Source organism: Pleurodeles waltl, chromosome 2_2 (genome assembly GCF_031143425.1).
Source record: "Pleurodeles waltl isolate 20211129_DDA chromosome 2_2, aPleWal1.hap1.20221129, whole genome shotgun sequence".
NCBI classification, from domain to species: Eukaryota; Metazoa; Chordata; class Amphibia; order Caudata; family Salamandridae; genus Pleurodeles; species Pleurodeles waltl.
The window spans coordinates 1,159,879,343-1,159,905,995 of NC_090439.1; the positions used below are offsets into that span (position 1 = coordinate 1,159,879,343).

Sequence of the window (26,653 nt, forward strand, 5' to 3'; positions counted from 1 at the left end):
CTCTAAGGTTATCAAGACGAAGAATGTTAAACACCCATTGGATGGGAGTCGTTTTCAATGTCAAAAACGACATTCCAGAAAGGATCTGCCGGATCGGTTGGACACAGGTCAGTGAACAGATTTCTAATATCTCTAGCCCTTTTCAACGATTAATGAACTCTACAGGGATCTTATATACAGGGTTCACAGTACTTGAAAATAGTACCTAAAGCCGGTGCTCAGCCTGAGTATCGCGTACTCTGACTTGTACGGTGAGCGGTTAGAATTGGTTTTAGGTTTTGACCCCTAGGCATGCCGTCTTTATCTAGTTTACCCCTCTTGGTGACTTAACCCAATTGTGCCAGCTCTGGGATGTTTTTGCCTGGGCATGCAGTGTACCAGTTCCTCACGGTGGCACATATCTAACTGGGGTTTCCCTTTTCTGTGGCACTAACAGAAACCTAGGGTCAGATGTACGTAGTTTCTGAATTTGCGAGTCACAATTGAGAATGCAGGATGGTGTCCCTGACACCATCTGTGACTCACAAGGGGGTCGCAAACGCCCACCTCATTAATATTAATGAGGTGGGTCGCAATTTGCGACCCCCTTGAGACTTGTGGCCCTCACGGGGATGGTGGCCTGCTGTGGACAGCAGACCACCATCTCTGTGACTGCTTTTAAATAAAGCAGATGTTTTTTTTGTAATGCAGCCCGTGTTCCTTAAAGGAAAACGAGCTGCATTACAAAACGAAAAAATGTAACATTTTCGTTTCGTTTTTTCAGAGCAGGCAGTGGTCCATAGCACCACTGCCTGCTCTGAAAAATGTTTTCCAGGCCATTCACAAAGGGGAAGGGGTCCCATAGGGACATGGGGACCCCTTCCCTTTTGCAAATGGGTTACTACCAGTGTGACACTGCTGGTAACAGTGATTGATTTGCGACCGCGTTCGCGGTAACAAAGCAATACAGCATCGCACTGCGACTCGCAATTAGGAAGGGAACACCCCTTCCTAATTGCGACTCACAGTCCCATTTTGCGATTTATTAACCAGGTTACCGACTCGCAAAACAGGGATTGGGCATCACGATGTGCTTTTTGCACGTCGCAAACAGCGAAATTCACTGTTTGCGATGTGCAAAAAGTTTGGTACATCTGGCCCCTAGTGTTTTCAGGCGCACACTATTTCTATGGTCTGTCACGATTTGCGTATATTAGCAGGAAGACGCGTGCATTGAACATTACCTGTTTCAAATATCACAGCTCCTACACAAGCCCCAGCTCTGCTCCTGGGTGGGGGGGGGAGACTGCAGCTCCTACACAAGCCCCAGCTCTGCTCCTGGGTGGGGGGGGGAGACTGCAGTTCCTACACCAGCCCCAGCTCTGCTCCTGGGGGGGGGGGGGGGGAGGGGGGGAGACTGCAGTTCCTACACCAGCCCCAGCTCTGCTCCTGGGGGGGGGGGGGGGGAGACTGCAGTTCCTACACCAGCCCCAGCTCTGCTCCTGGGGGGGGGGGGGGGGGAGGGGGGGAGACTGCAGTTCCTACACCAGCCTCAGCTCCGCGCCCCAGACATAAAAGATCGGGAAGAGCCTGCGAGTGAAGCGGGCCTGGGGGAAAGTGTAGAGAAGCTCCATGGAGTCCGCATTGTACATGGAAAGTCGCCCCCCCTCGTAGTCCAGATACACCCCCAGCTTCAGGGGCTTCTCACGAGGGGACAGACGGGTCTCAGGGGAGGTGAGAGCCGAGTACTGATCATTCCACCTCCTTACAGCCCAGACACCCCCCTCAGGTGACCATATGATCCCTCCCTTCCTCTCCACAGACTCTGCTGCGACCCCCACAGCCCAACCCTCCTCCCCCTGCAGCAGCTGCACCTCCCAGTAATGTCTGCCTGAGGTGAACCCCTCACTCCCCAGCACACAGGCCCAGGAGGTGAATCTCTTGGGGGTGTCCGGCAGGGGCTGAGCTCTGTCTGTCCCGCTCACACTTGTCCTGCCCTCAGACAGGAGGAGCCGAGGATGAGCTGTGTCTGGATCCAGAGTCACCATTACTGCAGGGAAGAGAATCAGAATTAGAGAGTTAATGCGCACTCAGAATGTATATTACTGTTGTTTAGATTGTATATTAAGGTTATTGACACAAGGCAAAACTATCTATACAGTACCTCTGCACATTGTGCTGTACAAAAGACTGTACTATACAGCAACTCCATGGAAGGAGCACACTATACTGCACTAGAGAGCACTTATCTGGAAGAAGCAATATTTTGTGTAGTGCACACTGCATTAGAAAGTATTTATCAGTAAGGAGCTCACTGTACTGCACACCTCTCTGAAAGCAGCACACTATACTGTATGATATATTGTACTATACAACACCTACCTGTGGTGTACAATATACTGGGCTATACAGCACCTACCTCGAAGGAGCTCACTGTACTGCACACAGTAGCTCCTGTCACAAAGGCCTGCGTTGTACTTTACACCGCCCTACTCAGCACATATCAGAAAGGAGCACACTGTACTGTACAATATACTGCACTATACAGCACTTATCAGTGCACTATGCTAAAGCGCCAATTATACTAGACAGAAAACTGTTAGAATGGTCTATGACCACTGTACTAGATGGTAAAATGCTAATTATACTGGACAGCTTGTTGTACTAGTGACGTACTAGATGTTGTACACTATGCTAGACAGCCCAAAATGCGAGAGTACATTGTGGAACAGTACCCACTGTACTAGACAATACACTTTACTAGAGAGCCCACTGTAGGGAACAGTATAGTGCAGTGTTTCCCAACCTGTGGTCCGGGGACACCTGAGGGTCCGCGAAGCCTCCTCAGGGGGACAGCGACTGCTTAGAAAATTAAATAATAAATTAAATAATATTAACAGATTAGGCCCCTTGCTTTCAGTAATGACTCAGTGGGGGCGACCCCAAAATCCAATAATTATTTAGTGGGCGTCCCCGTGTACCAGTTATAATAAAGTCGGTGTCCACAGAAGTCAAAAGATTGGGAACCACTGGTATAGTGCACTGAGCTGCAAAGTAGACTGCACTAGGCATAAAGTGCACTGCAGTAGAGCGCCCCTTGCACTGGATAGAATATTGCTGTACCAAACAGTACATTGCGCTAGAGCACCCACTGTAGTAGCCAGCACACTGTACTAAATGGCAAACTGCACTAGAGAGCTCACTGTACTATACAGCACACTGCAGACAGTACACCGTGCTACAGTACCCCCAGTGAACTAGACAGAACACTGTGCTAGAGAGCCCGCTGTACTAAACACTGTGATACAGCAGCCACTGTAGTAGCAGTGCACTGTCCTAGACTGTAGACTGCACAAAAGTGCTAACTGTGCTCTGTGGCAGAACACCAGTACACTGCATGAGGTCCAGGGGCTCTCCTCTGCTATGGCGGAGGAGGCTCACCCCTCCCTCCCCCACCAGCAGCAGCCGCTGCAAACCTTTTACAAAAGAGGATAATAAAATATGCTTATTATCCTTTCATTGTGAAAGGGGCAGGCCATAGGGGATGACGGAGATGAGGTGAGTGCACTGTGCACTCCCCTCAGTGCGCATGTATGTTTGGCTGGCTGTCTCAGGTCTGCAAAACACACGAGCACTGTGCTCTCTCCAGGCAGGCACTGTGTGGCCGGGCTGAGGAGAGCTTGTACAGGCTCCAAGTCTGCCTGGGTCTGCCCTAGCTGGGTGCCCCCAGTGTAGGAAAGTACCATCTTGCCTGGCATGTTACCCCCATTTTTACTTGTGTGTTAGTTTGTTTTTGCCTGTCTCACTGGGATCCTGCTAGCATAGTTTGTGGCCTGAATGTGTTCCCTGTGTGGTGCCTAACTGTGTCACTGAGGCTCTGCAAACCAGAACCTCAGTGCTCATGCTCTATCTGTCTTTACAATTGTCACTGCAGGCTAGTGACCATTTTGACCAATTCTGATTGGCACACTGGAACACCCTTATAATCCCCTAGTATATGGTACCTAGGTACCCAGGGTATTGGGGTTCCAGGAGATCCCTATGGGCTGCAGCATTTCTTTTGCCACCCATAGGGAGCTCAGACCATTCTTACACAGGCCTGCCACTGCAGCCTGCGTGAAATAACGTCCACGTTATTTCACAGCCATTTTACACTGCACTTAAGTAACTTATAAGTCACCTATGTGTCTAACCCTCATTTGGTGAAGGTTAGGTGCAAAGTTACTAAGTGTGAGGGTACCCTGGCACTAGCCAAGGTGCCCCCATATAGTTCAAGGCAATTTCCGCGGACTTTGTGAGTGCGGGGACACCATTACACGTGTGCACTACATATAGGTCAATACCTATATGTAGCTTCACAATGGTAACTCTGAATATGGCCATGTAACATGTCTAAGATCATGGAATTGTCCCCCCCATGCCAAATCTGGTATTGAGGTGCCAATCCCATGCACCCCCGGGGCTCCAGCATGGACCCCGGGTACTGCCAAACTAGCTCTCTGGGGTTTTCACTGTAGCTACCGCTGCTGCCAACCCACAGACAGGCTTCTGCCCTCCTGGGGTCTGGGCAGCAGAGTCCCAGGAAGGTAGAACAAAGGATTTCCTCTGAGAGAGGGTGTTAAGGGATGGGGAGGAGTAGCCTCCCCCAGCCTCTGGCTTATGCAAGGAGGGCACTATCTGTGCCCTTCAAAGCATTTCCAGTCTACGCCTGCTCTGGCACGAAACTGGACGAAGGAGAGGGGAGTGACCACTCCCCTGTCCATCACCACCCCAGGGGTGGTGCCCAGAGCTCCTGCACTGTGTCCTAGACCTCTGCCATCTTGAATGCAGAGGTGTGAGGGCACAATGGAGGCCTCTGAGTGGCCAGTGCCAACAGGTGACGTCAGAGACCCCTCCTGATAAGTGCTTACCTGACTAGGTGGCCAATCCTCCTCTGAGGGCTATTTAGGGTCTCTCCTGTGGGCTTCTCTTCAGATAACGAATGCAAGAGCTCACCAGAATTCATCTGCATCTCCCTCTTCGACTTCTGCCAAGGATCGACCGCCGACTGCTCCAGGACGCCTGCAAAACCACAACAAAGTAGCAAGAAGACTACCAGCAACATTGTAGCACCTAATCCTGCCGGCTTTCTCGACTGCTTCCTGGTGGTGCATGCTCTGGGGGCTGTCTGCCTTCACCCTGCACTGGAAGCCAAGAAGAAATCTCCGGTGGGTCGACGGAATCTTCCCCCTACTACCGCAGGCACCAAAAGTCTGCTTCACCGGTCCTTTGGGTTCCCTCTCATCTTGACGAGCGTGGTCCCTGGAACACAGGAGCTGAATCCAAGTGACCCCGACAGTCCAGTGGTCCATCTGTCCCAATTTGGTGGAGGTAAGTCCTTGCCTCCCCACGCCAGACAGTAATCCTGTGTACTGCATGAACTGCAGCTGCTAGGGCTTCTGTGCACTTTTGCAAGGAATGCTTCATGCACAGCACAGCCCAGTTCCCCAACACTCCGTCCTGCATTGCTCAACTTCCTGAGTTGACCAACGTCTTCGTGGGACCCTCCTTTGTAGTGTTGAGACGACCGCTGTGCTCAGTTATCTTGAACCCATGTTCAAGTGCTTCTGTGGGTGCTGTCTGCTTCTGCGGGGGCTCTCTGTGTTGCTGAGCACCCCCCTCTGTCTCCTCCTCCAAGGGGCGACCTCCTGGTCCTTCCGGGGCCCGGGCAGCACTAATTTTCTTCAACCACGACCTTTGCAGCTAGCAAGGCTTGTTTGCGGTCTTTCTGCATGGAAACAACTCTGCATCCTCCTCAGTGGGACATCTTCTGTGCAAAGGAGAAGTTCCTGGCACCTTCCGTTGTTGCAGAATCTTCAGCTTCTTCCACCAGGAGGCAGCCATTTTGCACCTTCATCCGGGGTTTAGTGGGCTCCTGCCCCCCTTGGACCCTTTCGTGACTCTTGGACTTGGTCCCCTTCCTTTACAGGTCCTCAGGTCCAGGAATCCGTCTTCAGTGCTTTGCAGTCAGTTGTTGTCTTTGCAGAATCTCCTATCACGGCTTTAGTGTGTTTCTGGGGAAGTAGGGTAACTTTACTCCTACTTTTCAGGGTCTTTGGGTGGGGTATCTTGGACACCCTTAGTGTTTTCTTACACTCCCAGCAACCCTCTACACACTACACTAGGCTTGGGGTCCCTAAGTGGTTTGCATTCCACTTTCTTAGTATATGGTTTGTGTTGCCCCTAGGCCTATTGCATCCTATTGTATTCTACAGTGTTTGCACTACTTTTCTGTTATTTACCTGATTTTCGGTTTGTGTGTATTTGACTTACCTCCTAAGGGAGTATATCCTCTGAGATATTTTTGGCACACTGTCACTAAAATAAAGTACCTTTATTTTTAGTAACTCCGAGTATTGTGATTCTTATGATATAGTGCTATATGATACAAGTGGTATAGTAGGAGCTTTGCATGTCTCCTAGTTCAGCCTAAGCTGCTCTGCTATAGCTACCTCTATCAGCCTAAGCTGCTAGAACACTACTAATCTACTAATAACGGATATCTGGACCTGGCACAAGGTGTAACTACCATTAGGTACCAACTATAAGCCAGACCAGCCTCCTACATTGGTGGTGCAGCGGTGGGATAAGTACTTGTAACTGCTTTACCACTTTGTCATTGGTGCTTTTCGTAAGAAAAACATATACCAAATACTTAAAAATAAACACAGATAACCTAAACAGTTTAACTTTCTTTCTATAAACTTTCTAAAATGTTTCTGAAAAGTTTTGAAAAGTTTTGAACTTTGAAAAGTTTTGAAAAGTTTGAAAAGTTTTTCTCTCTTCCTTAAAAAGTTTCTACAAACTTTTTTCTCTCTGTCCTAAACCCTTTCTAAACATGTCTGCAGTAGAACATACTCCCACAGTTGTCCAGGCAACCTATGGTAGTTTAAACTTTAAAAGTGTGAGGGGTCTCTGCATAGAAAGAGGTTTAAGCAGTGGTAAGAACCCTACCAAAGATCTTCTCCTTAGCCTTCTACTAGAAAGTGACCAGAACCAGTCTGGCCCATCCCAGGATCAGGAGGTAGAGGAGGGAGGTACCCAGCAAGAGTCAGGGGAGAGCCCTGAGGACTCTGGGGAGGTTTCATCCAAGGACCTGCCAGCTAACAGGCCTCCTAGTGACACTGGTAGTGGGAGGGGGGTCACACACTAGTAGGGCACCTTTCACTCCAAAAGGCCAGGTTACTAGAGTCCAGCTAGTTAGAGACAGGTCCCATTCTGCCAATTCCCACATTTCCTCTGTGTCTCAGAATTCCCAAGACTCCCACCCTGAGGATAACACCATGGAAAGGGAACTCGGAAAGCTGAGGTTGGAAGAGGCCAGACTGAAGCTAAGACAGCAACAGTTGTCCTTAGACAGGGAATCTCTAGATGTAGAGAGGGAAAGGCAGAGGTTGGGGTTAGCTCCCCATGGTGGCAGCAGAAGTGTTTTTGATAGTAATCCTGTAAGAGAACAAGATTATAGAAACCTGCATAAGATAGTCACCTTACAAGGAGGGGATGACATTAACAAGTGGTTTGCTGCACTTGAGAAGCTTATATAGTACAGTTGGTCCCTCAAAGGCAGTGGGCTGCTATCTTGTGGCTATCTTTCACTGGTAAGGGTAGGTATAGGCTCCTTACTGTCAGAGAAAGTGATGCTAATAATTACAAAGTTTTGAAGGATGCACTCTTAGATGGATTTGGCTTAACCACTGAACATTACAGGATAAAGTTCAGAGATACCAGAAAAGAGTCCTCTCAAGACTGGCCAGACTTTGTAGATTGTTCAGTGAAGGCCTTGGAGGGTTGGTTCCATGGCAGTAAGGTGACTGACTATGAAAGCCTGTATAATCTAATCCTGAGAGAGCATATTTTGAATAATTGTGTGTCTGACTTGTTGCATCAGTACTTGGTAGACTCAGATCTGACCTCTCCACAAGAATTGGGAAAGAAGGCAGACAAATGGGTCAGAACAAGAGTGAACAGAAAAGCACATACAGAGGGTGACAAGAATGGCAAGAAGAAGGATGGTAAGTCTTCTGACAAGGGTGGGGACAAAGATACAAAACATTCTGAGTCTTCATCAGGCCCACACAAATCCTCTGGGGGAGGTGGGTCCAAATCCTCTTCCAACAATCAAAAGAAGCCATGGTGTTATTTATGTAAGAGTAAAGGCCATTGGGCAAGTGATTCCACTTGTCCAAAGAAAAACACCAAGGCTCCCACTACCACAACCCTAACTGCGTCCTCTAGTGCCCTTAGAAATAGCAGTGGTGGTGGGAAGTCTACTACAAATAGCCAATCAAAGGGTGTAGCTGGGCTTACCATTGGTAATGTAGTTGGGGTTGGTCTTCTTAGGGAGACCACATAGGCTGTTTTAGTCTCTGATGGTGGTATTGACTTTGCCACCTTGGTTGCTTGTCCTCTTAATATGGGTAAGTACAAGCAACTCCCCCTAATAAATGGTGTTGAGGTTGAGGCCGACAGTGATACAGGAGCCAGTGTCACTATGTTGATTGAGAAACTGGTTCACCCTGATCAACACCTACTTGGTCAGCAGTACCAAGTGACTGATGCTCATAACAACACTCTTAGCCACCCCATGGCTGTTGTGAATCTCAACTGGGGAGGGGGGGTTACTGGTCCAAAGAAAGTTGTGGTAGCCACTGATTTACCTGTAGATTGCTTACTAGGCAATGATTTGGAGACATCAGCTTGGGCTGAAGTGGAGTTTGAGGCTCATGCAGCAATGCTGGGCATTCCTGGCCATAACTTTGCTTTGACAAGGGCTCAGGCCAAGAAGCAAAGAGGACAGGGAAGCTTGGATCCTGGAACAATGGACTAAAAGCTGGGGTAGAAAGGGTAAATCCTTGCCCACTATCCCTCCCTCTCCAGAAGATTCCCCTTTTGAGGAAGAGGAATCCTCCCCCTTGTGCAGAACCTACACCAGATGAGTCGGCAGCAGACACTGCTGAGCTTTTGGGTGCAGGGGGGCCTGCTAGGGAAGAGCTGAGTGAGGCACAGCAGGCCTGTCCCACACTAGAGGGTCTGAGACAGCAAGCTGTCAAACAGCAGAATGGGGATGTCACTGATAGCCATAAGGTCTATTGGGAAGACAACCTCCTTTATACTGAGTAAAGGGACCCTAAACCTGGAGCAGCCAGGAGATTGGTTATCCTTTTGCAGTATAGGGAGTTTCTTCTGACCTTGGCACATGACATTCCTTTGGCTGGGCATTTGGGCCAGAGTAAAACTTGGGACAGACTTTTTCCATTGTTTCACTGGCCTCACATGTCAGAGGACACTAAAGAGTTTTGTTGCTCTTGTGTGACCTGCCAAGCCAGTGGCAATACTGGTGGCACACCTAAGGTCCCCTTAATTCCACTTCCTGTGGTTGGGGTGCCCTGTGAAAGGGTAGGGGTTGACACAGCTGGCCCCCTTCACCCTCCAACAGCTTTAGGCAATAGGTTTATCCTTGTGGTAGTGGACCATGCCACTAGGTATCTTGAAGCAATTCCCTTAAGGACCACTACAGCTGCTGCAGTGGCAAATGCCCTCCTGGGAATCTTTTCCAGAGCGGGCTTCCCTAAGGAAGTGGTGTCAGAGGTAGTAACTTCATGTCTGCATACCTCAAAGCTATGCGGAAGGAGTGTGGTGTGACTTATAAGTTCACTACTCCTTACCATCCACAAATGGTCTGGTTGAGAGGTCTAATAAAACTCTGAAAGGTATGATTATGGGACTCCCTGAAAAACTCAGAAGGAGATGGGATGTCCTGTTGCCAGGCCTCCTTTTTGCTTACAGGGAGGTACCCCAAAAAGGAGTGGGCTTTAGCCCCTTTTAACTCCTCTTTGGGCACCCTGTAAGAGGTCCCCTTGCACTTGTGAAGGAGGGTTGGGAACAACCTTTAAAAGCTCCAAAGCAAGACACTGTGGAGTATGTACTTGGCCTAAGATCCAGAACGGCTAAGAACATGAAAAAGGCCAGTAAAAACCTTCAGGCCAGCCAAGAGCTCCAAAAGCAATGGCGTGACCAGAAGGCTGTCCTGACCCAGTACCACCCAGGACAGAAGGTGTGGGTACTGGAGCCTGTGGCCCCCAAGAGCACTCCAGGACAAATGGAGTGGACCCCATCTCATTGTTGAAAAGAAGGGTGAGGTTATGTACTTGGTAGACCTGGGCACTGCCAGGAGTCCCCTTAGGGTGCTCCATGTCAATCGCCTAAAACCCTACTATGACAGGGCTGACTTAACCCTGCTCATGGCAACTGATGAGGGGCAGGAAGAAGAGAGTGACCCTCTCCCTGACCTCTTTTCCACCACTGAAGCTGATGGCTTAGTGGAGGGAGTGGTGCTTGCAGATTGCCTTCCTGCTAAGCAGGACAACTGTATAAATCTCCTAGGCCAATTTTCTGACCTCTTCTCACTGATACCAGGTACGACTACCTGGTGTGAGCACACAATCAATACTGGAGACAGTTTTCCTGTCAAAAGTAAGATTTATAGGCAGCCTGACCATTTCAGAGATAGCATAAAACAAGAAGTACAGAAAATGCTGGACTTAGGAGTGATTGAGCCTTCAGAAAGACCATGGGCTAGCCCAGTGGTGCTTGTCCCAAAACCTCACAGTAAGGATGGTAAAAGAGAAATGAGGTTTTGTGTTGACTACAGAGGACTCAATCAAGTAACCAAAACTGATGCTTACCCTATACCCAGGACAGATGAGCTAATTGGTACACTGGCTTCTGCCAAGTATCTAAGCACTTTTGATTTAACTGCAGGTTATTGGCAGATTAAGTTATCAGAAGATGTTAAACCTAAAACCGCTTTTTCTACCATTGGAGGGCACTATCAGTTCACTGTGATGCCCTTTGGTTTGAAAAATGCACCTGCCACTTTTCAGAGGTTGGTGAACACAGTCCTGCAAGGTTTGGAAGCTTTTAGTGAACCATATCTAGATGATATGGCTGTCTTTAGCTCCACCTGGGATGAGCACCTGGTCCACCTATGGAAAGGTTTGGAGGCCCTGCAAAAGGCAGGCCTCACTATCAAGGCTTCAAAGTGCCAGATAGGGCAGGGGAAAGTGGTTTATCTGGGCCGCCTGGTAGGTGGGGAACAGATTGCACCACTGCAGGGGAAGATCCAGACCATTATGGAATGAATGGGCTCCCCTACAACACAAACCCATGTGAGAGCCTTCTTAGGCCTCACAGGGTACTATAGGAGGTTCATTAAGAACTATGGCTCCATTACAGCTCCTCTTAATGACCTCACTAGTAAGAAGATGCCTAAAAAGGTATTGTGGACAGCTAGCTGTGAAAAGGCTTTTGATGAGCTAAAACAGGCCATGTGCTCTGCACCTGTCCTAAAAAACCCTTGCTACTCCAAGAAGTTCATAGTCCAGACTGATGCTTCTGAATTAGGGGTTGGGGCAGTGCTATCACAGCTTAACACTGAGGGCCAGGATCAACCTGTTGCTTTTATCAGCAGGAGGTTGAACCCTAGAGAAAAGCGTTGGTCTGCCATAGAGAGGGAGGCCTTTGCTGTGATCTGGGCACTGAAAAAGTTGAGGCCATACCTGTTTGGTATTCACTTTATTGTTCAGACAGACCACAAACCTCTATTATGGCTTAAACGAATGAAAGGTGAAAACCCTAAATTATTGAGGCGGACAATCTCCCTACAGGGAATGGACTATACAGTGGAACATAGACCTGGGAGTACCACTCCAATGCAAATGGACTTTCCAGATATTTCCACTTAGACAATGAAGACTCATATGGGCAAGGTTAGCCTTATTGTCCCTCGTTTGAGGGGGGTTGTGTAGTAAAGTACCATCTTGCCTGGCATGTTACCCCCATTTTTACTTGTGTGTCAGTTTGTTTTTGCCTGTCTCACTGGGATCCTGCTAGCCAGGACCCCATTACTCATAGTTTGTGGCCTGAATGTGTTCCCTGTCTGGTGCCTAACTGTGTCACTGAGGCTCTGCTAACCAGAACCTCAGTGCTTATGATCTCTCTGTCTTTAAAATTGTCACTGCAGGCTAGTGACCATCTTGACCAATTCTGATTGGCACACTGGAGCACTTTTATAATTTCCTAGTATATGGTACCTAGGTACCCAGGGTATTGGGTTTTCAGGAGATCCCTATGGGCTGCAGCATTTCTTTTTCCACCCATAGGGAGCTCAGACCATTCTTACACAGGACTGCCACTGCAGCCTGAGTGAAATAACGTCCACGTTATTTCACAGCCATTTTACACTGCACTTAAGTAACTTATAAGTCACCTATATGTCTAACCCTCACTTGGTAAAGGTTAGGTGCAAAGTTACTAAGTGTGAGGGCACCCTGGCACTAGCCAAGGTGCCCCCACATAGTTCAGGGCAATTTTCCCAGACTTTGTGAGTGCGGGGACACCATTACACGCGTGCACTACATATAGGTCAATACCTATATGTAGCTTCACAATGGTAACTCCGAATATGGCCATATAACATGCCTAGGATTATGGAATTGTCCCCATGCCAAATCTGGTATTAGGGTGCCAATCCCATGCATCCCCAGGGCTCCAGCATGGACCCCGGGTACTGCCAAACCAGCTCTCTGGGGTTTTCACTGCAGCTACTGCTGCTGCCAACCCACAGACAGGCTTCCGCCCTCCTGGGGTCTGGTCAGCCCAGTCCCTGGAAGGCAGAACAAAGGATTTCCTGTGAGTGAAGGTGTTACACCCTCCCCCTTTGGAAATAGGTGTTAAGAGCTGGGGGGGAGTCGCCTCCCCCAGCCTCTGGAAATGCTTTAAAGGGCACAGATGGTGTCCTCCTTGCATAAGCCAGTCTACACCAGTTCAGGGATCCCCCAGCCTCTGCTCTTGCGAAACTGGACAAAGGAAAGGGGAGTGACCACTCCCCTCTCCATCACCACCCCAAGGGTGGTGCCCAGAGCTCCTCCAGTGTTTCCCAGACGTCTGCCATCTTGAATGCAAAGGTGTGAGGGCACAATGGAGGCTTCTGAGTGGCAAGTGCCAGCAGGTGACGTCAGAGACCCCTCCTGATAGGTGCTTACCGGACTAGATGGCCAACCCTCCTCTGAGGGCTATTTAGGGTCTCTCCTGTGGGTTTCTCATCAGATAACGAATGCAAGAGCTCACCAGAGTTCCTCTGCACTTTCCTCTTTGACTTCTGCCAAGGATCGAACGCTGACTGCTCCAGGACGCCTGCAAAACTGCAACAAAGTAGCAAGAAGACTACCAGCAACATTGTAGCGCCTAATCCTGCCGGCGTTCTTTATTGTTTCCTGGTGGTGCATGCTCTGAGGGCTGTCTGCCTTCACCCTGCACTGAAAGCCAAGAAGAAATCTCTCGTGGGTCGACGGAATCTTGCCCCTGCTACCGCAGGCACCAAACTTCTGCTTCACCGGTCCTCTGGGCCCCCTCTCATTTTGACAAACGTGGTCCCTGGAACACAGGAGCTGGATCCAAGTGACCCCGACAGCCCAGTGGTTCATCTGTCCGAATTTGGTGGAGGTAAGTCCTTGCCTCCCCACACCAGACAATAATCCTATGTACTGCGTGAACTGCAACTGCTAGGGCTTCTGTGCACTTTTGCAAGGAATCCTTCGTGCACAGCATAGCCTAGGTCCCCAGCACTCTGTCCTGCATTGCTCAACTCGCTGAGTTGACCACCGGCTTCATGGGACCCTCCTTTGTAGTGTTGAGACGACCACCATGCTCAGTTCTCTTGAACCTGTGTTCAAGCGCTTCTGCAGGTGCTGCCTGCTTCTGCGTGGGCTCTCTGTGTTGCTGCGCGCCCCCTCTGTCTCCTCCTAAAAGGGGCGATCTACTGGTCCTTCCTGGTCCCAGACAGCACCCTTTTTCTTCAACCGTGACCTTTGCAGGTAGCAAGGCTTGTTTGCTGTCTTTCTGGAAACAACTCTGCATCCTCCAGCACACCGTGGGACATCTTCTGTGCAAACAAAAAGTTCCTGGCATCTTCCGTTGTTGAAGAATCTTCAGCTTCTTCCACCCGGAGGCAGCCATTTTGCACCTTCAACTAGGGTTTAGTGGGCTCCTGCCACCCCCCCCCCCCGGACACTTTTGTGACTCTTGGACTTAGTCCCCTTCCTTTACAGGTCCTCGGGTCCAGGAATTTGTCTTCAGTGCTTTGCAGTCAGTTGTTGTCTTTGCAGAATCTCCTATCCCGACTTTAGTGTTTTCTGGGGTAGTAGGGTAACTTTACTCCTACTTTTCAGGGTCTTGGGGTGTGGTATCTTGGACACCCTTAGTGTTTTCTTACACTTCCAGTGACCCTCTACACATTACACTAGGCCTGGGGTCCCTAAGTGGTTCACATTCCAGTTTCTTAGTATATGGTTTGTGTTGCCCCTAGGCCTATTGCATCCTATTGTATTCTACAGTGTTTTCACTACTTTTCTAGCTGTTTACTTACCTGATTTTGGTTTGTGTGTATATTTTGTGTATTTTACTTACCTCCTAAGGGAGTATATCCTCTGAGATATTTTTGGCACATTGTCACTAAAATAAAGTACCTTTATTTTTAGTAACTCTGAGTAGTGTGATTCTTATGATATAGTGCTATATGATATAAGTGGAATAGTAGGAGCTTTGGATGTCTCCTACTTCAGCCTAAGCTGCTCTGCTATAGCTACCTCTATCAGCCTAAGCTGCTAGAACACTACTAATCTACCAATAAGGGATAACTGGACCTGGCACAAGGTGTAAGTGTAGGAGGCTGGACTGGCTTGTAGTGAGTACCAAGGGGTACTTGCACCTTGCACCAGGCCCAGTTATCCCTTATTAGTGTATAGGGTGTCTAGCAGCTTAGGCTGATAGATAATGGTAGCTTAGCAGAGCAGCTTAGGCTGAACTAGGAGACGTGTGAAGCCACTACAGTACCACAAGTGTCACTTGCACAATATCATAAGAAAACACAATACACAGTTATACTAAAAATAAAGGTACTTTATTTTTATGACAATATGCCAAAGTATCTTAGAGTGTACCCTCAGTGAGAGGATAGGAAATATACACAAGATATATATACACAATAGCAAAAATATGCAGTATAGTCTTAGAAAACAGTGCAAACAATGTATAGTTACAATAGGATGCAATGGGGAAACATAGGGATAGGGGCAACACAAACCATATACTCCAAAAGTGGAATGCGAACCACGAATGGACCCCAAACCTATGTGACCTTGTAGAGGGTCGCTGGGACTATTAGAAAATAGTGAGAGTTAGAAAAATAACCCTCCCCAAGACCCTGAAAAGTGAGTGCAAAGTGCACTAAAATTCCCCTAAGGACAAAGTAGTCGTGTTAGAGGAATAATGCAGGAAAGACACAAACCAGCAATGCAACAACTGTGGATTTCCAGTCTAGGGTACCTGTGGAACAAGGGGACCAAGTCCAAAAGTCACAAGCAAGTCGGAGATGGGCAGATGCCCAGGAAATGCCAGCTGCGGGTGCAAAGAAGCTTCGACTGGACAGAAGAAGCTGAGGTTTCTGCAGGAACGAAAAGGGCTAGAGACTTCCCCTTTGGTGAACGGATCCCTCTCGCCGTGGAGAGTCGTGCAGAAGTGTTTTCCCGCCGGAAGGACGCCAACAAGCCTTGCTAGACGCAAATCGTGCGTTTGGCGTTTTTGGACGCTGCTGGGGCCCAGGAGGGACCAGGAGGTCGCAAATTGGACCTGAAGAGAGAGGGGACGTCGACCAAGACAAAGAGCCCTCACTGAAGCAGGTAGCACCCGGAGAAGTGCCAGAAACAGGCACTACGAGGATGCGTGAAACGGTGCTCGCCGAAGTTGCACAAAGGAGTCCCACGTCGCCGGAGACCAACTTAGAAAGTCGTGCAATGCAGGTTAGAGTGCCGTGGACCCAGGCTTGGCTGTGCACAAAGGATTTCCGCCGGAAGTGCACAGGGGCCGGAGTAGCTGCAAAGTCGCGGTTCCCAGCAATGCAGCCCAGCGAGGTGAGGCAAGGACTTACCTTCACCAAACTTGGGCTGAAGAGTCACTGGACTGTGGGGGTCACTTGGACAGAGTTGCTGGATTCGAGGGGCCTCGCTCGTCATGCTGAGAGGAGACCCAAGGGACCGGTAATGCAGCTTTTTGGTGCCTGCGGTTGCAGGGGGAAGATTCCGTCGACCCACGGGAGATTTCTTCGGAGCTTCTGGTGCAGAGAGGAGGCAGACTACCCCCACAGCATGCACAAGCAGGAAAACAGTCGAGAAGGCGGCAGGATCAGCGTTACAGAGTTGCAGTAGTCGTCTTTGCTACTATGTTGCAGGTTTGCAGGCTTCCAGCGCGGTCAGCGGTCGTTTCCTTATCAGAAGGTGAAGAGAGAGATGCAGAGGAACTCGGCTGAGCTCATGCATTCGTTATCTAAAGTTTCCCCAGAGACAGAGACCCTAAATAGCCAGAAAAGAGGGTTTGGCTACCTAGGAGAGAGGATAGGCTAGCAACACCTGAAGGAGCCTATCACAAGGAGTCTCTGACGTCACCTGGTGGTACTGGCCACTCAGAGCAGTCCAGTGTGCCAGCAGCACCTCTGTTTCCAAGATGGCAGAGGTCTGGAGCACACTGGAGGAGCTCTGGACACCTCCCAGGGGAGGTGCAGGTCAGGGGAGTGGTCACTCCCCTTTCCTTTGTCCAGTTTCGCGCCAGAGCAGGGGCTAAGGGGTCCCTGAACCGGTGTAGACTGGCTTATGCAGAATTGGGCACCTCTGTGCCCAACAAAGCATTTCCAGAGGCTGGGGGAGGCTACTCCTCCCCTGCCTTCACACCATTTTCCAAAGGGAGAGGGTGTCACACCCTCTCTCAGAGGAAGTTCTTTGTTCTGCCATCCTGGGCCAGGCCTGGCTGGACCCCAGGAGGGCAGCTGCCTGTCTGAGGGGTTGGCAGCAGCAGCAGCTGCAGTGAAACCCCAGGAAGGGCAGTTTGGCAGTACCAGGGTCTGTGCTACAGACCACTGGGATCATGGGATTGTGCCAACTATGCCAGGATGGCATAGAGGGGGCAATTCCATGATCATAGACATGTTACATGGCCATATTCGGAGTTACCATGGTGAAGCTACATATAGGTAGTGACCTATATGTAGTGCACGCGTGTAATGGTGTCCCCGCACTCACAAAGTTCAGGGAATTGGCTCTGAACAATGTGGGGGCACCTTGGCTAGTGCCAGGGTGCCCTCACACTAAGTAACTTTGCACCTAACCTTTACCAGGTAAAGGTTAGACATATAGGTGACTTATAAGTTACTTAAGTGCAGTGTAAAATGGCTGTGAAATAACGTGGACGTTATTTCACTCAGGCTGCAGTGGCAGGCCTGTGTAAGAATTGTCAGAGCTTCCTATGGGTGGCAAAAGAAATGCTGCAGCCCATAGGGATCTCCTGGAACCCCAATACCCTGGGTACCTCAGTACCATATACTAGGGAATTATAAGGGTGTTCCAGTAAGCCAATGTAAATTGGTAAAAATGGTCACTAGCCTGTTAGTGACAATTTGAAAGTAATGAGAGAGCATAACCACTGAGGTTCTGGTTAGCAGAGCGTCAGTGAGACAGTTAGGCACCACACAGGGAACATATACATGCACACCTATGAGCACTGGGGCCCTGTGTGACAGGGTCCCAGTGACACATACATATAGGCCACAAACCTATGAGCACTGGGGTCCTGACCAGCAGGATCCCAGTGACACATAACAACCATACTGAAAACATAGTGTTTTCACTATGAGCACTGAGACCTGGCTATCAGGATCCCAGTGAGACAGTGAAAACAGTGACAAACACCCTGACATACACTCACAAACAGGCCAAAAGTGGGGGTAACAAGGCTAGAAAGAGGCTACCTTCTCACAGTAAGTACCATCAGGTACCCACTATAAGCCAGGCCAGCCTCCTACAAGATGTGTCTAGGTCTCGTAGATTTTTCTACATGGCTTTGTTCCAAACTCCAAAAAGTGCTTCCCTCACCATTCTAAATGGGACGATTTTGAGAGTTAGACAAGCTTTCATGGCCCAAATGTAAAACCAAAACCCAAAATAATCAAATGTCCTCTTGCTTGCAGTGGGACAAGATTTTTTAGTGTGCGGGGGGAGAGCTGAAAGACTGTTACCCCCTTCAGTTGGAGTGGGGGCATACCATGCCCATATGGTTGGTAGCCACCACCCCACTATTTTTGTTTTGTCCCATCTGGTCACCGGTTGGCAGAACAACTTTGTCCCCATTTATTTGGGGTGGGGGTATGGCCAGGGACTCTTGCCTAAAGGGTGGCTCCCTTATAAATCTAAACAACAACAAAAAAATCCTTGGTGGCTTCTGCCCTCCACCCCTGGGGGCAGATTGGCCTAATTGATATAGGTCAATCTGCCCCCAGGGGATGGCAGAAAAGGCCTAATAAAAATGCCCCACTGGGGAGCGACCCTTGCCTAAGGGGTCCCTCCCCTTAAAAAAGTAATCAAACAAAAATAAAATCCCTGGTGTCTAGTGGCATTCCTGCAGCACATGCTCAGAAAGACATGAAAAGGGAAGGAAAAGCCTTTCCTTCCCTTTTCATGCCTCCCTGACCTCCTCTGCCCCTGTACAGAGAAGAAACTAATTTGATTCTCCTCAGTCGCGCTGGAAGCCATGCTTCAAGCGCGAAGGGAGGCGACCTTTGATGAGGTCAGATTGCAATCGCACGCTGATGTCATCAGACACCCTGGAGGAGGGGGCAGTCGGGGTGGAAGGGGAAGTGATTTCCCCTCCAGCCCTGCCCATGCAAGAGGGACGGGAGGCCCCGGGGGGAGCGCTAGCACCTCCACCAAGGGCCGGGTGCAGGACATAATGGTTAAGTCCTGGGCACCCGAGCGGTCCTGCCCAGGACGTAACTGTTATGTCCAAAGCACACAAGGGGTTAATCCATATTTGATTGTTTACATAAGTCATGTATCATAAACATTACAGGTTTGTATCTCATCAAACAATAGTATTACTCATAAACAGCATCAATTCCAGTTGTGTTGTGGTTTAAACATAAGCCACACATGATGATCGCTTGTGTCCCATTATGAGAAACCATGCAATATTTTAGTAGCGGGCATGCTCTGTATGTCATCCATTTGAGCTATTCTCATCAACTAGGTTCAACGGCAGCCCATATTGATAGAACTGTATTACAAACCAATAACATTTCAAACCAAACTAGGGTCCTTCCAGGGGGTCTGTTTTTATCATAATCGTATATGTTCAGTGAACTTTTTTGTCTGAGGGCTTGATCTGATTCTCACCTGTCTGTGTCAGCATACAGGGGCCCAGGTGTGGAGAAGGTCTGGCCAGTGGGTGCTCCCCACCTTGCCTTCAGACGGCATCTGCCTCCTCTATGTGGGCTCTAAGAACTGCTGGACTGCAGACGTATATCCCGAAGCCCGCCGGTCCCAATTAGTGTTATCAGCTAGCTATGTCTCTTAGGAAAGGCAACTGAACTTGTTTCTGTCCAAGTATCTTCACCTTGTTGTTCCCAGGTTCCCAAAATGTCTGACCAAGGCCACGCCAACGACTGTCTCCTTATCCCCCATTTATCATCTTGGACTAGTGCCCGTTCTGCACCTCTAGCCCATTTTGTTACTTCTTATTTCCAGCTTAAAACCTGTGGACCCGTCCCGGACATCCACTGTTTTGCTATGCTTCATTTGGCTATTATCAGAGCCATATCCAGAAATCTATTTCCGTCCAGTCCTAGGGTACAGTCCCAGCAAGCAGGTCTCCGGGGTACATGAAAGACTACGACCTAATACCTCATTCAACATGTCAACAACAGTTTCCCAGAATTCATGAATTACGGGACATACGTCAAAAACTGACCTGGGGGTAGGCCATGCTGTTCCCTTAGATCTACGAAGGGCAAAAGAGTCCCTTGTTGAAAGCAGTCCCCCACTTTTGATAATCCCACCCCAGTCCAGAACGCCAGATGCCTCCGCTCAAACATGGTTAGTGGGTCCCCGTGCGGTAGTCCCACCAAGAGCATTGCCGGCGCGTACACAGGAGTCCCCTTTGATTAACTAAGGCATCTCCTCCAGCTCCACAGGCAACTTTCAACAGTATCTGCGGATGAGGGGCCGCTACTGCTGATTTGCTGTGTAGTTTTGAAAGAAGCGGCCACTGGTCCTGTCACCCCCTTGTGACCCCAGGCTCCCCAAGGTTAGCGCCCCCAGCCATTCTGCCACCCACTGCAGCTGCGCCCGCACGCCATATATCTCGAAATCCGGCACTCCCAACCCACCCTCATCTAGGGGGTTGCGAAGGATCTCTAGTGCAACTCTATTTCGCTCACCATCCCAGACCAGGTCACAGAGCAGGGAGTCGAACTCTTTAAACCATGCAGCCAATATCTTAACCGGTAGATTAACAAAATAATATAGCAGTCTGGGTAGCATTAGCATTTTGGTTAAGGAGATCCGAACCATTAGTGGTAACTTCAGGGACCTCCAGAAGGACACACAAGATCTGAGCGACCTTAGGGCGGTGCCCAGGTTGGCATCCTGTAGGTCTGTCAGGGAGTGGAACATCTGAATACCCAGGCATTTAAAGGAAACAGGGGCCCAGGCCAACCTGTGTGGGACTCCAGGTGCCTGGGGGTGTCCGCCCCGATGGTGAAGAAATATGGTTTGGTGGTGTTAACTCATAAGCTGGAGTATCTAGAAAAGTCCTCCAATATAGACATTGCATTCACCATCCCGTGAGAGCCATCATTTAAATAGAGGAGCAAGTGGCCAGCATAGAAGGACATAATATGCTCTTGACCATTCAGTGAGAGTTCTTGTTACGCCTCTCATTGGTGAAATATCGCCACAGTGGCTCAATCACTAGTGCAAAAGTAGGGGCGACAACGGGCACCCCTGCCTAGTGCCTCTGTGAATTGCATATTGGGAGGAGATCACTCCGCCCGTCCGCACCTTGGCCGTGGGACAGGCATAAAGTAGCCCTACCCACTTCATACATGTTTCGCCCAACCCCATTTGACGCATAACAGCAATTAAGAAGTCCCATCTAAGAGATTCAAATGCCTTTTCAAGGTCGATGGACATTAACATTCATTCGGGTGGAGCTCCACTCCCGGGTGGTACATAACATGGTACACCCTACATAAGTTGAGGGAGGTGTTTCTTGACCCATTCTGATTCCGGTGAATCAGGGTCTCATGGCCAAGACCTTACTCAGTATTTTGAAGTGTATGTTGAGCATGGAAAGAGGGACGACACTGAGACTGGGGCTTCCAGACCCTCTGATTTGGGCAATGGTATCACCCAGTGTGTCGTTGGTAGAGACTGGGAATTGCCCCAGTTTAAATGATTTGGCATATAGTATTTCCAGTTTGGGAGCGAGCGTCGTAGAGAAGGCGGTATAAAATTCCACCAGCAGCCCAACAGGGCCAGGGGTTTTCCCAATGCGCCATCTCCTTGATGGCCACCCAAATCTCCTGCACTGTCAATGGCCCACCCAATGTGCCCTGTGTGATAGGATCTATTGTTTTTAGATGGATGGGATTCAGGTAGTCAGATGTCTCCATCTCAGCAAGGTCCTCAGGGCAGCAGTATAAGCGTTCATAGTATATTTGTAATACCTCATTTATATCCCTTGGCGAATACACTAGAAGTCCATAGTCCCTCAACAGTTGTGTGATGGGTTTACCCCTAGTTGGGGATGCAACTAACCAGGCAAGCAGCCTCCCTGCTTTGCCCTCCTCATCATGTGGTTTCACCTAGTAATCATTGTAATCTAAACAACAGAGGAGGTCTAGTGTTTTAAAGTAATCTGCTCTAATGTCCCCATGCAGGTCACCTACCCCATCTTCGAGTCCCAGAAGGTTATCTAGCTCCTGAAGTCTATCCTCCAGACCCTTGAGCTAATCCTCGAGCCCCTTCCTGGCCCCACCCTCTGGCCTATGCAGTGCCCTCAGATCACCACCTTCAGGGCCTCCCATTTAGTTAGCCTGGTAATGGCTGTTCCTTGATTGTGATCGAAAAAGTCTGTAATGGCCTTTTCTAATGACTCCCTCAAGGGATATCTTCAAGCACCAGAGGGTTAAGATGTCAGAGGGGTATTGCTGGCCTCTCCAGCAATGGGCAAAGTTTTAGTAACAACTGGCTTTGGTCTGACAAAGTGCGCCCCAAATACTCCGTGTATAGTGCTGAATGGCCCAATGGGGAGGAACTTAAAAAAATCTAACCTAGTGTGTAATTTGTAGACCGGTGAGTAATAAGAGTTTTATTGAAGTTGGGCATGGTGTGCTCGCCATATCTCTAGTAGGTCCCGATGGGTCAACCACTGTCACAGGCCTTCAGATAATTACAACTCCAGGGCCCCCGATAGTGGAGAGGCATATCTATCAAGTTCCACGTTTACTACACAATTGAAGTCGCCACCCAGGAGTAGATCTCCAGCCCCCCATGGTAGCCAAGGGGTTCGACAACTCATTAAAAAACAGCATCTGGTCTTGGATTGGGGCATACATGGATCCTATGATTATTTCTTTACCCAAAAGCCTGCCTTCAACCAGAACATAACACCCCTCTTTATCAATCAGTGTGTACATGTGTTCAAACGGGACCCCTTCCCTTACCCATACGAGCACTCACCTTGAGTAGGCGGAAAATGTTGCGGCGTTCATATATGACCCCGCCACCGATGGCGTAGCCGTTCAACCTTACCCTGTAGTAAGTGGGTCTCCTGCAAGATAACTATTTGCGCCCCACTGCTTTTTAAGTATCTGTGGATCCAATATCTCTTAGCAGCCGATCCCATTCCTATGACATTCCAGGTTAAAAATGACATTTTAGGCCCTGGTTTATCCATTATCATCATAGACATGTGTGAGTGTGATATTCTCCAGCAAGCTTCCCACTCTGCCCTGTGCATTACTCTTATGCATTTGTGACCCCCAGGACCTGCAATAACAGTTCCCACAGTGAAATCCCTCTCCCTGGGCTAGTCCAGCAACAGCTGACCCTCCAAACCTAGAAAACAAAAACATTATTTGAAGATCACCACTTCCAGTTCCCTGGGATGGAAACCTTCCTTTGGGGGGAGCAAGGAAAGTCCCAAATAAGCATTCCACTCCAGCCTCAAATGACACAAAAAAGACTTTATCTGGTGTTTCAGGATCCAGATTACCATTGACGCACCCTCGACACAGCTTCAGGTATAGGTCCTTTTTGTCTGTGGGCACAACTGCAGCGACCACCCAGCCCTCCAAGGGAAGCAGTCCGGTATCTCCGCCCTCATATAAAGTCTTCAGCCGTCTGTGGAGTCACAACCGGCAATCTCTCCTCTAGTAAACCTGAGGACCCAGAGCCAGATACGCTTACGCCCAGGTCCAATACGTAGTCTGATTTGCCGTCCGCTCCGAGCATTGTCGCCAGTTCAGCCACAGCCTGTAGCGCCACCAATCTCTCCCATTCCGCCTGCGAGGAAGAAGGCCTGGCTCGGAATGACCCCCTACGCCTGCCTTTAGGTTTCTTCCTGGGTCGTCTGTTGGGCAACTGAGGTTTGCTTTTGGGCGTTGGTATGGTACTCCCGCCTTACCTGGCATCAAACCAAGTCCAGGCTTCTGCGGGCGAAGCACAGAAGTGTGTGGTTCCATCTTGAATGATCCGTAATTTCACCGGGAACATCAGCGAATATTGCAATCCTTCCCCCCTGAGGGTCTTCTTCACCCTTTGTGCCTGCACTGTAGCAGTATAGTTCGGGAACACCCTACACCTTCCCGTTCCCCACTGTGTATGGTCCGTTGTTGCGTGCTTTACGGAGTATGACATCTCGGTCTTTGAAATGTAGTAATCGCGCCAACACCGGGCGTGGTGGACGGCCCGGTGCCCATGGCAAAGAAGGGAGTGAGGCAGCCCAGCGCTAACTCAGTCTGTAACCATTGCTCCAGAAACATCACGTTGGTGCCTTCAGACCCCTCCAGCAGTCCTACTAGTCGCATGTTGTTGTGACGATTGTAGCTTCAGCATTCCTCTGCCCTTTGTTCCAAGACTTTCACCCTCTTTCCTAGGCCCCAAACAGTGCAAGTCAGTTCAGCATGTTCTGGTTTAATCTCTTCCACCGAGGTATCTACAGTGTTGACCCTCTCTGCCAATTTGTGGTGTTCCGCTTGCAACAGACCTAGTCCTACTGACACCGCACTGATGTCTTGCTGCAGTGCCTGTTTAGTGTTTGCAGTGGCAGCCAACACTTCATCTAGAGGAATATGGATGGAGACCTCATTGTTGCCCTGGGTATCTCCCCCTGGCTCTTGCCTCAGGGGAGACTCCTCCGGCTCCTGGGCAGCCATGTTTGTTTTATTCCATGCCTTGCCCATAGTGTTTGCTGCAAAGTGGTGGTTCCCCTGAGGCCCGGCCCGCTCCCGCCGGTGCCGACGCCAAGGCTTATCAGAGGACCAGCGGGAGAGAAAGGGACCACCAGCCACTGTCTTCTCCTGTTGATCACTACCAATGTGCCTCTTTCCCCTTCCGCTGTCTCATAGGGGCGTCCTCCCAAATTCAACCACCTCTCTCAAAGCGTCTCCCCTGGGTCGCAAATTCAGCTCGGGCCCCCGGCCTCCCTTTTGCACCAGACATCTTTGCCAACTATGGCTTGGGCCTCCAGCTTACCGACTGTCCGCCGCTACCTCTGCTGTGACCAGGAGTCACTTAGGAGTGTGGGGGCAGCCCTGCTGCGCAACAGGACACACAGTATTCGCAATATGGGCTCGTTAGTGGCCAGGCTTCCAGCCTCTTGCACTGCCTGTTTACCGCGCCGTTGTTCTAGCTCGGTCATCCAGCTCAATCCTCTACCTGGCAGCTGCCTCTCAGAAAGATCTCCTCACTGGCCGCAGGACTCCTCTGCTCCGAGGCCCACAAAGCCGCTGTGCCTTCTTTTCTCCTGCCCGCCGCTACTGCCGTTGTGTGGGCCAGGGCACCACTCCTTTTGTCTCTGCCGTCCGCGGCTCAGGGACCGCAGCTCTCAATCAATCATTCAATCAGTATTTGTAAAGCGCAGCTACTCACCCGTGAGGTTCCCAAGGCGCTCGGCCTCATCCGAAGAGCCAGGTCTTGAGGTTCTTCCAGAAGATGGTGAGCGGCAAGCTTTGTCTGAGGTACAGGGGGAGGTTGTTCCAGCTCTTCACTGCAGTGTAGGTAATAGATCGTCCTCTGGTGGTGGTTTTGCAGATGCAAGGGACTGTGGCTAGGGCCATCTGGGCAGAGCAGAGGGATCTGGCGGGGTGTGGAAGGAGACGCAGTGGTTCAGGTAGGCTAGTCCTGCGTTGTGTATGGGCTTGTACGTGTGGGTGAGAAGCTTGAAGGTGATTTGCTTCTCGACCAGTAGGCAGTGGAGGGTCCTCAGGTGTACGGAGATGTGTTCTTGGCAAGGGAGGTTCAGAATGAGTCTGGTGATGGCGTTCTGGATGAGTTGAAGTTTTTTGATGTTCCTAGTTTAGATGCCGGCATAAAGGGTGTTACTGTAGTTGAGCTTCCTCATGACTAAGGCGTGGGTGACTGTCCTGCGACAGTCTGCTGGGATCTATCTGAAGATCTTCCGGAGTTTGCGGAGTGTGTGCCAGCAGGAGGAGGTCACAGGGTTTACCTTAAAGGTCATGGAAAGGAAGGAGTTGAGGATGATTCCTAAGTTGCGGTGTGCTCGGTCGGTGCGGGGGGGGTCGCTGAGGGATGTGGGTCACCATTAGTCGTCCCAAGCTGAGGTGGCGTTTCCGAAGATAGAGAGCTCCATCTTGACCGAGTTGAGCTTCAGGGAGCTTTCTCTCATCCAGGCATCAGCATATGACACGATGTTCATACCGTGGCTTCTGACAATGGCAGTAAGATGGGTCATGTATACGTTGAACAGTGTGGGACTCAGCGAGGATCCTTGTGGGACTCCGCAGTTGACTCCTGTGGGTCTGGAGGTGTGGGGTGGGAGTCTGACCCTCTGCGTCCTCCCTGAGAGGAAGGAGTGGATTCATTCCAGGGCTCTTCCACGGATTCCAATGTCATGGAGTCTGGTGCGCAGAGTGCTGAGAGGTAGAGGAGTATGATTGCTGCGGTGTGGCCGTGGTCTAGTAGTCATCGGATGTCGTTGGTGGCTGCCAGGAGTGCTGTCTCCATGCTGTGATTGCTGCGGTAGCGGACTGGGAGCTGTCCAGGGAGTTGTTAGCCTTGATGAAATTCCGTAGTTGTGCGTTGATTGCTTTCTCTAGTACTTTGCGGGGTAGGGTAGCAACGAGATGGGCCGGAAATTCTTTAGTTCTGATGGGTCGGCCAAAGGTTTCTTCAAGAAAGGGTGTATTTTGGCATGTTTCCAGTCCTCAGGGAAGGTGCCCGTGCTGATGGAGCAGTTGATTGTGTTACAAAGCTCGGGGCGATGGATGCGCTGGCTCTGTTGTATATGTGGTGCGGGCAGGGCCTCGAGGCGGCTCCGGAGTGGGTACTGTTAATGATGTTGACTGTTTCCTCTGTGGTGAGCGTGGACTAGTCGTGGATAGTCCGGGTGAGTGCTGGGGGGGGTGGGTCGGTCGCAGGTTCCGGTGCCAGGTATCAGCTCTCAGGCACTGCGGGCTCCCATTAGGGGATCCAGCCATGCAGGGGCACCTCCCACGCCAGCCTCAGCCACC

At 50.0% G+C, this 26,653-nt stretch overlaps 1 protein-coding gene across 2 annotated transcripts in view; it reads right to left on the bottom strand.

Annotated features, from left to right (window-relative positions):
- Positions 1–1,492: 1,492 nt before the first annotated feature.
- Positions 1,493–26,653, bottom strand: part of LOC138282996 (E3 ubiquitin-protein ligase TRIM39-like) — a 211,291-nt gene continuing 186,130 nt past the window's right edge. For both annotated transcript variants that reach the window (XM_069221091.1, XM_069221090.1), the window contains exon 6: positions 1,493–2,029. In XM_069221091.1, coding sequence (XP_069077192.1) covers positions 1,521–2,029 — 509 coding nt within the window. In that variant the 3' untranslated portion in view covers positions 1,493–1,520. The remainder of the gene's footprint in view (positions 2,030–26,653) is intronic.